Consider the following 10,301-nt stretch of genomic DNA (forward strand, 5'->3'; position numbering starts at 1 on the left):
TGTGAGTAAAATCACCAAATGCGTCCGCGCAGTGTTGGTGTGCAGTTTTCTTTAGATTCATAGAATAGCGCCGCATAGGAAACTACTGATTCATTCCCAAAATTAATGATTTTGAGCCTTGTGATTACGGATTTTCTGTTCTGGAGGTTGGCAGCTCTGCATAGGGATACAAAAAATACATCATGCAGACCTGTAACACATTCTACTATTACAATGACATTCTCCTGACTATACAAATAAAATAGTGACATATTGTAAATGATATAATATGTCTGTACATCACAGCGATATTCAAAATAGATTCTTGACTGCAGCGGTATTGCACATCCAAACTTCACACCCAATGTGGTATAGGAGATATACACAAAACAACTGAAATGGGTGTATTTGACTGGAATCTCCCATTACTTATATGTATGTACATTCAATAAGTGACATGAGGGATTTCACCATAGTCTTTTGTGATAATCAACAACTGCTACTGTACTAGTAGGGGTGGATTCAGGATTTTGTAAAGGAAGGGGCACAACAATCCTTGAAATAAATTTTCTGACAAGCAAACGGGCAAACCAAACCAAAAAATAAAGAAAAAATTAATGTCTGAGTTGTGTACTGGAGATATGGCACTGAGGTTTCATAGGTTGATGCCCCCCAACCCAAAATCCGCCGTTTAATGTTAGGATTTTTCTTAAATACACACATGTACTCTTTTCTTTTGCTACCTGCCTACTGACAAAAAATAAGTGCAATAAGCTGATAGTTCTGAGCAAAACTTTCTAGTCGTCGTGATTATTTTGTTTTACATTTATCCGATCTTACTATTGTTCCACCAATCAATTTTTTGAACCATGCAAAAAGTATAACTAACATCTACATAGAATAATCATTAGTACTAATGTCTTAACTATCTGTTTGGAATCGCCCAATAATTCCAAGTAACAGAATCTACATGTAATTTAAGTAGCAGAATCTGCTAACATTAGTTTCAGTGATACCACAAAAATGTCATGAGCAAAACTCTGTCTATATCACATAATATGTTAATAAATAAATGTAACAAAATAATTTTTAAGTAGAGTATTTTTCATTTAGTACTGAATACCATACCTTTTCATTTTTAGTATACGTCATAAGAGAATCGTACGCAGTAAAAAAGCCAAGCAAAAATCATGAGACATTGTTTTCAAAATAACTGTAAACAATTAAACCGTTAGCTAAAACTTGTCCATTTGCTATTCATTGTTTTCGTCTTTTCAATTTTTTCTTTGAAAGCTGAGATATCTACTGGCTTCCTGTTACAAATTTCTTTCTCAACTGGCAATTGCTGATGCTGGATTACTACAGTATTCTATGCTCCTACTTGAAAGAAAAAAAAAGTCATTGAAATCATCTTCTTTCAAAATTTATAAATACAAGTTTGAGTATACTCAAATGAGGTTCAGAGACACAAACAAATAGTTGGATTTTAAAATTCCAGCACTAAAATCACTATGTTTTTTAACATTTTAATAACGAATAGTGAAATTGAAATTGAGATTGGACATCTTTCAATTTGCTCTTAATATATGAACATATTTCTTAGTGTTAACACAGTGATAAAACTAATAATACATGTACACGTACGTATGTTGTGTAAAAATAGGAATCATAATCATAAAAATAATGATTTATTCAACTAGGGTACCCTCAATATTGGTAGTGCTCTTCCCAAGGGCCCTTGAGCTATGCAGGTGCCTTTAAGTGGCAGATACTACACTCAAACAGTAACATGATATAAATATGCCAGCAAATTTGATTCTCTGGTACTTGTACATTTCTTGAGTTTCTGCAGGTATAATTTCTATAATAGTTTTATGGCACAAAATTCTATTCATGTACCATTTTAAAATACTGTTGTTCTTGGAGAAAAAAATTAAAAAAAAAACTTGAAGTTTGTGCAATATATATGCAATTTTCACAATAGAGTGAAAAATGGCCCTGATAACCAATTCATGACAAATCTACATCACTAATTATACTGCCCAGCCTCAGGTGCAATGCCCAATGTAGACGATATATTCATATGGAGGGAAGTGTCATGGCATGAGAATTTACAAAGAATTATTCAGCAGTTTGATAGTCTTTTACAATTAAATATATACATAATTGATTGTCACACCAGTTAAAGGTCAAGATTGAGTTCTGGGAATGTTGAATACATTGAAACAAGACTAAATGTATGTACACAATATTTTCATGCTATGTCCAGATTTTAAATAGATCTTGAGTGAATAAATATGTTTAAATCTTGTTCTGTCATTTGAAGTGTATGCTCAGCCAGGTCACTCAAAGATTCTGAAATCACAGGTGTAACTATGCTTAATCCACATTGTTTTGAGGCATACCAAATAAAACACAAACAGGAATTCTTTCACATGAAACAAACAATTTTATAGAATGCTGATCATCCAATTTCTCCCTCATACCAGAACTCAAATTCTCTTTAATTCTCAGCTGAACCAGTAATGTATAATCATAATCATATTATCCTAAAAAAATGATTTATTTAGAAGGATACTGAAATATTTACTTACATATAATGTAATTAAGAGTACTTAATCAGACTAGACGATGTTCTGTATACTGCATACTGTATTCCAATGACCATGTCTTTCTCCGAATGCTCTGCACAAATGCTACCAAGAACGTCCTCATGCCTGGTTTCAGGACTATGCTAACAGGCAACTCTTTGGACACGATGATGTTCTGCGACTTAGCGTTGATCTCCACTAAGTATAGCCTATCACTGCACTCGCAGGACGCTTCTAACACAACACCGTTTGGTGTACGCCTCTCGTAAAGATACAGGCACGATGTCACTTCTTTCACGGTTGAAGTGTACGCGCTGAAAAATGACGAGATCTCGTGCCATTTTGGGGTAGAGCCGTACTCGGTGGCCTTCTTGGCAGCAGCATCCAATCTAGCAAGGGAGCAGACACAGAGTTTGGTGGCTACGCCCTTGTCTGCACACGCGCCATACTGACTGTAGGCAGTGAGGCGGTCGTAGCTGATGAGACGGAGCTGTTCTCTCGGCTGAGTGTTGGTCGAAGCCATTAGAGTGACAAAGAAGATCTCCTCGGTTTGGGACGCATTCTCCCCAGCTTTTATATGAAGATCCAACTTGATGACTATTGTATCGTCCTGTTGAAAATATCAGGAAGAGGTACATATTTATGAAAATGTAGACTATTTACTCTCATCCGAAAGGCTTTATATATATATATATATATATATATATATATATATATATATATATAAACCACCCCATTTCCTCTTGACAATGGGTAAAAAACAACCATATGTGAGAAACAAATTGGATATCCAACTAGAAGTATTAGTATATATCAGGGTCTAACAAGTAAAATTATTTGGGATATAAAAGGAAAGAATTTGAAAGAAAATACATACAGCTTAAGTATTTTAAAGACATTCAAAGTACCTACATGTACATATTCTGCAACTTTTATGTTACAGTCATAACTATTTATTTTTCAGTTGGTACAAAGAAAAAATGAGAAAAATGATCCTCTTCTCCCACTGGGTTGGTCTTCTTTAAAAATATAGAAATATTTTACATTTTGTATTTGTCTGTTGGAAATGAATCAATAGTGTAAGTCATGCCCAATTACCAAGGTGTCCTTAAAATCTCAATATGAGCATATTACTGAATATACAAAATGAGTATTTTGATGTTTTTTTTTTACTTCTTCTGTGTGTATGAATTGAAAACAAACAAATTCATATCAAGTCCCCCAAAATAGATAATTTAAAATAAATCTTCCCAACTATTCATCACAACAGAATTGATTGCCATAACCTCTTGAGAAAGTAGACATCCCTACATTTGAGATACTCACCCCATGAAAGTTCTCGCGCACATTCGTAAACCTAAGAGCTTGGAGAGGCTGACATCTTCCAAACCCTCTCCTGGCTTCAGGGTGCGCCTCTACAAACTGGTTCTGGATTGCATTATTCAGCTCCCCAAGCGCGAACTCTGCAAAGATCACTCTACTGCTGTCGTTGGAGACCCTGGAGTCATAATCCTCACAGATGCAGATGTTGGGTTGGATACGTGGGATGTGATCGCAGGTCCTGTTCATGGAAACCTCCTGCAGAAGTCCAGTTGGGTTGATGTCAAAGTTTTGATGGGATTCTGCGACTTTGGTCTTGAGACCTGGGTACGCTAGCGACCTGAGCATGTAGTGTATGTCCAAGATGCTGGTCAGCCGATCTTGATTGACCTCGAGGGCGTGGACCTGAGACGGAGAGAGGAATCGTCCAGCATTCTTTGAGAGCATAATAAACATTGAGGGATGGAACATCTCGATACGCCCTTCCTCCGATTTATGAATGAATGAGCCGTAAGCGTTGCCATGATCTGCAAGAAGGATGGTCATAGTGTTGTCTAATGATGCTGCAAATGTGAGATAATCAGCAAGAGCCGTGTCCAGCCCCTGGACTCTTATGCCGAGATCATCGTGACCGACATTGATTTCTGTGTAGTGGAAGAATGGAGTCCTTGAAGATTGTTGAGCTTTCTGAAGACTCTTGAGGTACTGCAGCATGTAAGTATGCTGGTATTCTCCGTTGTAACAGATGGCAGGTGGACCATGGAAAGGATCATTATGGTTGTTTCTGTGCAAGATCTCACAGCTTGCTAAAGCTAAACCCAGCTGATCAACTCCTCCCTCCTTCATGGCATCTAGAAGTTTCTGCCAGCGGAAGCTCAGCATCTCTTTTGGTGAATGCACCACAAAGTTCTTGGCAATTCCCCACTCCCAAGTCCAACAGAGATCTTCCATCCACAACGTTTCATACCCCATGTGCTTAAACCCTTCCAGAAGTACCTTGGTACCTACAGGATCAGGGGGCATGTCATGTACTCCAAAGGGCTCCTCTGGGTTGTACATGACTCCAGAGAACAGCACTTGGATGTTCTCGTAGGTGCGACCCTTCACAGACTGCACCAAGTTGTAGTTGAAAACACTGCCTGCTTTTAACTTATTAATTTCTCTTAAAGTATGCACTGTTCTAGGAAGAGATCGATAGAAGTGGCTATGTGAAACTGAATCTAGCAGAATCACATTGATGTTCAACCCTGGACTGCTACTTTGGGATTTGCTATGAGATTTCTGCTGCTTAGACGGAAGCAATAGCAGCTGTTGCGCCCATGGTTCATCATCAACGTCCTCTTGAAAGTAGTCCTTCTCAAATGCCAGGAAACTGTTCTCCACACCATCCTCAAGCCCTTCTTCCTCATCCTCATCGACATCATACGCCTGAATATTCTCCCCACCTTGTCCACCCTCCTGGACCTCCTGTAGCTCCAAGGGACACTTGATGAAGCAAAAGCCAAAGACTGCCTCTGGTTTGCCTGTGAGGAGCAGGTGCTGGAGGTGGGCCTGGAGTTCCTTCATGTCACTCAGCTCCTCCCAGTGTAGGACACCGATGGCCGGGTTAATAGTTCCTAGGGATACTGGTCCTGGACAGATTTCTTGGTCACATTCAACAGCCATCTCTTTGCCTTCTCCCTGGGGAAACAAATGAAAGGACTCAGTTTCAATATACTTTAGAACTTGTCTATTAAGGCACCCAAGGGAAGCAGAAAAGGTGACCAGTGTAGATACAGTATAGAAAACAGTTTCTACAATGAAATTAGATTTCTGTGGGGAGACAATATAAATGAACATTACAGACAGACGGCCTTTAAATAGTAGTGATCGCTATAAAGAAAGTTCCGACTGCACAGAGAAAATTAACTCTAGTCAAGTTGGTGATATTTTATATATCAGGTGATATGACCCGACATAGATAATTCCATATACAAATTGTTGTTAAAAATAAAAGTACCCAATGATTTTTAAGATTATTAAGGTTATCAGTCAATAAATGTTGATTTTGTAATTTGACCAAGGACAGTGTATATAAAAGGAATTTCACAATCCACATCACTTCTCACCTTTATTTGACACAGTTGGTGTTTTTCCTGATGGCTACAAGTTTCCACTTTTTGTGAAGTGTACAGTTCATGTGCCAGTTGGCATGACCCAGGTCGAGGCGAGATTCTCTTACATACCACATCTTGCGGTATAGTAGAGTTGCTATTGAATCTTGGAACTTCACACTCTGATGAATGGCTCACAAATTTCTGTATACAAAGAGACAACACAAAGGAATGAAAGGATTGGTAACAGGGAAATAATGAAGATATACCCATATTTTCACATTAACTTCATAAGTATTTTTCTGTTTTCAGAAGTAAGAAACACTTTCAAACTGATTTCTTGCAAATTTCCTACTGGGTAATTTGATATCAGTATGACCATCCATAAGAGTTCTACAAACTAATGTTTTATTTATTAAGAATATTTAATACTTTCATTCATGATGACTTTTGTTTTAATAAAGAAAAGAAAAACTATGCCAATGATCAGTAGAGAAATGGGGCAGTGTTTTTTTATTAAATTATGAAAAACATAAATTTTTCACATTTAAACAAATATTTCTTTTGGTACGATTTGGGGGCCAATGTGACCTTAAAATTGAGTCTTATTTTTTACAGACTTGGTATCAATAAATGAGCAATACTATAGAAAAGATACAATTCATGCAAAGTTGTGTCCCTTTATGCGGCAGTCTGAAGGTGCAGGGGACAACCAGTGATGCATAAACTCCAAAGCCAATATTAGCCAAGACCTTCAGAGTACAATGCTTTTAACAAACTCTTGTTATAACAATGCAATTTTCCCAGTAACACTTTTATTTTATTTTTTACCCTTGATATAACAAGGTTTCAATATAAAAAGATAACTGTTTTGGTCCCAAATAGTTGTAAGAACAAGGTTCCACTGCATAGAACCCGGCATACATTACCTCTTTGGGCAGGTACTCGCGCTCGATGAAGGCGCCGCTGTTGATGGTGTTGCTGTTCAGCCGTCCACTCTTGCCCGCCCCCGTCTTTTCCTCCACACTACTACTGCTCCAGATGCTCTGCAGAAGAAGCAGCACACTGGATACGGCCAGAAGGAAGATGCAACTCTTGAAGAGAAACGCCAGGGTGCAGCACTGACGTCTCAGGCGCACCATCTTGGAGTGATGGTACCACCAAGATGATGTCTCCATGAACAGTAGGAGGGTACTCAGAGGGTACTATTATCGATTCACTCAGCTCAGTCCCATATGCATCTCACCTCCATACTGCTGTAGGATTAATACAGATTGACATTAGTATCAAACAACCATATCCAAAGAGTGTCATAAATCATATAACTCCCCTTTTCATCTCGTCTTCCTCTTTACTTTGGCCTTGGCCTTATTTGTTTACTTTGACCTTGGCCTTATTTGTTTGCTTTTCTCCTTTCATATTTTGTCTAGGCCCTTTACTCTTGTCATTTATCTTCTATTTTCATCTTCTCTTTTCATCTCATTTTGTTTTAGACCTAGAGATCTATTTTCCTTTCATTATGTCTAGCCGTTCTATTTATAACTTTGTCTTTAAATCAAACATGTTTATAAATCATTAAATGTCCTCATTATGTTCTCTCTTGCTTCAAGCCTTCATTTAAACTATTCTATCCTTTGATTAGAGTTAGACTAGACTAGTTCGGTTTTTACTTAGTTTTTTTTTCTTCATTCTTTCGTCCATCTTCTCTTTCTACAATATTTACCCGGCATACCCTATATTTTGCAACCTTTGCTTTTGTTACGCCGTTCTTCTAATTCCTGCCAAACCCATCCTGCCCCGGTACTCCCCCTATTCCCTAAGTCGTAGCGAAAGCGGTGGCCAGGCAGAAGGCTGGCGTCAAAGCTGCAAAAGAATGCGGACCTTACATGAAATTCAGTATGTGGGAATTGGGATGTACGCACCGACTCACACAGAATCACACGTCACTCTCTCACTTCCTTAACTTGTAACATAATGGTTACACTGGTGATCACAGAAATTGGTTATGCAACTGAATACAACCTATATATAGGCCCCTATGCATTAATAAGAAAGATAAATGTGAAATATAATTAACTTACCTTTGATTACGCTCGCAAGTCAATGAAGGCAGAAGATGAATTCGTTAATCTTGAGGAGTTCAATGGTAAATTGCTCCTTAAACCTGGCGACTAATAAGCCTCCGACTAATAAGGAGAAAGCTAGCCACCAATACGGGAGCCTTTTAGTGTCTCCGAATCGTCCAATCGGAAATGAAAAAGAAAATTGTGCACGTCTCGGCTGACGGTAAAAGGCAAGAGGAGTAAGATATTAGATTGTTATGTTTTTAAAAACTATCGTATGACCTGGGGCGTCGCTAACGAAAGGGAGGGGGTTGGGAGGATCGGTGTGTAACACTCTACCTATCAGGACATTGTCGGGGAAAATAAGAAAAGGGGAGGGAAAAATGAGAGGGAAAGGGAAAGAGAAAAAAAAGAGGAAGGAGAGGAAAAATTGGAAAAGAAAAGAAAAGAAAAGAAAGGAAACGACAGAATATGATACTGTAGCAGAATTTTATGATTTTCAGGTGAATATCAAACAGACAAGAATCTCACATAATAGCAAACATGGTGTAGTAAAATATATGTATGTATTCCTTCCGCGTCCCAAGTTGTTTTGGGGACACTGACTAAAAACTGATGAATGTATCATGTTTCGTTGTATGTGCAGTTTACCATTCCATCTGCTTTCTGCTTTGAATTCAAAAGCTTGAATAAGCACTTTTTTAGTATTACAGTATTAATCTAAAAGCTAAAGCGTGTAACTAATGTATGTAGAAAGAAACATGAACATGAATGTTGTGCATTTTAAGGGAAGACAGTTTTAAAGAGTTTTAAAGTTATGAATTTCATAAAAACATGCATTAGGTCTATATTCTCTAAGTTCAGCAGATATTTACGTGGTGATATTTGTACAATGGTGGTATTTAATGTATCAAATTGACAGGAACCAATCAAGTAACGAGTAACAATATGAAAATAATTCACTGGTAACAATATTTTGCTTTTCAATTCAGTAAATAATAAAACACACTGGGTCTCTGCCTGCCCAAACCCATGGACGAATTACTGTTAGTTGTTGATTGATTAAAAAGACTGTTGATTAGCTTGATTTCAGAATGACATATCTATAGTTGGATAATCTTTGGATAATTACAAAAATGTTGATCATGAGCTCTATTAATATCTTCGAAACAGATCATAAAAATACAATAATATTGTGATAAATTTTGCAGGAAATAAATAACCAAAATCATGCAATAGCTTATTTGAATGATTAAAAACATCCGTGTGGTCTTGTATTATTTACCTCATTGGCGCGTGATTGTTTACCTGCAGGAAATTGTTTCCCCAGTAACGCCCCCACATCCCGGCCACCCCCACCCCCACTCAGTGTTATTTAGGTTACGCGTATGCATGTTCCCTCCCTGCTGGCCCCACATATATATACACACATACATAGGCGACGGGCCCGGCCCCCTGGATTTTTAATTTTTTTTTAGTTAGTGTTCACACGCCCCCCCCCCCCCCACCCTACTGAGCGAAACTAATGGTCTGTGCGATTTGCAAATTTCCGGGGGCTAAAACAAAAAAAAATTGTATGCTCACTGCAGGTGCTGCAGGTGCAGTTCAAAATTATTACACGCTTTATTCAAAATTCAACAGGTAATAAGACTCGCCCTCGAATTTATATACAAAACATAACAAAGGTGTGTGCCACGGGCAACGGGACACAGGGTTCGAACTTACACAGTGCAATACTTGAGCTTCATGATAAAGGAGGTCAAAAACATGGGGGGGGGGGGGACATTTGATATTGTGTCCCCTACCCTTGATATATATATATATATTTTTTTTTTTTTTGGGGGGGATGTTCCCCTGTTTCCCCTATTATTGACGCCCATGCATTGAGGTAAGTTGAAATCCCAATAATCCTTAACACCCGAAGACACTGTAAACTACACAAAAGGAATAACTGCTATATTCAAAAAGCATCAAATCAAATCAAATCATTTATTTTTCAATAAAAAAACAAATTACAATTATTGCTTCTCCACAATTCATTTCAGTCATGTTGTAATAGAGGTCGAATTATGCATAGGCCTACAAATAACTCCTTTTATGTATATAAAAAAAATGCAAAAACATATAATATAAAACTTAATTTAAACATATAACAGCAGATAATTTAAGAAAAGATAGATAGAAATATATAATTTAAACTAAAATATGTGTGATTCATTAGTTCAAGACGAAGTCGTTTACTCTGCGTTTGAATC

General features: G+C 37.6%; 1 protein-coding gene across 1 annotated transcript; it reads right to left on the minus strand.

The window, feature by feature from the left end:
- Positions 1-853: 853 nt before the first annotated feature.
- LOC115922218 lies at positions 854-7,166 on the minus strand. The gene is made up of 4 exons (XM_030980617.1): positions 6,913-7,166; positions 5,999-6,187; positions 3,897-5,570; positions 854-3,180 (listed from the first exon to the last, which is right to left on the minus strand). Exons 1-4 carry the CDS (start codon positions 7,159-7,161, stop codon positions 2,599-2,601), a joined length of 2,694 nt encoding a protein of 897 aa, XP_030836477.1. The 5' UTR covers positions 7,162-7,166; the 3' UTR covers positions 854-2,598.
- Between the last annotated feature and the right edge of the window lie 3,135 nt (positions 7,167-10,301).

Source organism: Strongylocentrotus purpuratus, unplaced genomic scaffold (assembly GCF_000002235.5).
Source record: "Strongylocentrotus purpuratus isolate Spur 01 unplaced genomic scaffold, Spur_5.0 spur5_scaffold_11, whole genome shotgun sequence".
In the NCBI taxonomy this organism is placed as follows: Eukaryota; Metazoa; Echinodermata; class Echinoidea; order Camarodonta; family Strongylocentrotidae; genus Strongylocentrotus; species Strongylocentrotus purpuratus.

Excerpts from the sequence above, each read along its gene's own strand:
- LOC115922218 (XM_030980617.1), bottom strand. The coding sequence starts at position 7,161 with ATGGAGACATCATCTTGGTGGTACCATCACTCCAAGATGGTGCGCCTG. Across the intron at positions 6,188-6,912 it reads GCGAGTACCTGCCCAAAGAG|AAATTTGTGAGCCATTCATC; the intron begins GTAATGTATGCC and ends CTTTGTATACAG. Across the intron at positions 3,181-3,896 it reads TGCGCGAGAACTTTCATGGG|GACGATACAATAGTCATCAA; the intron begins GTGAGTATCTCA and ends TATTTTCAACAG.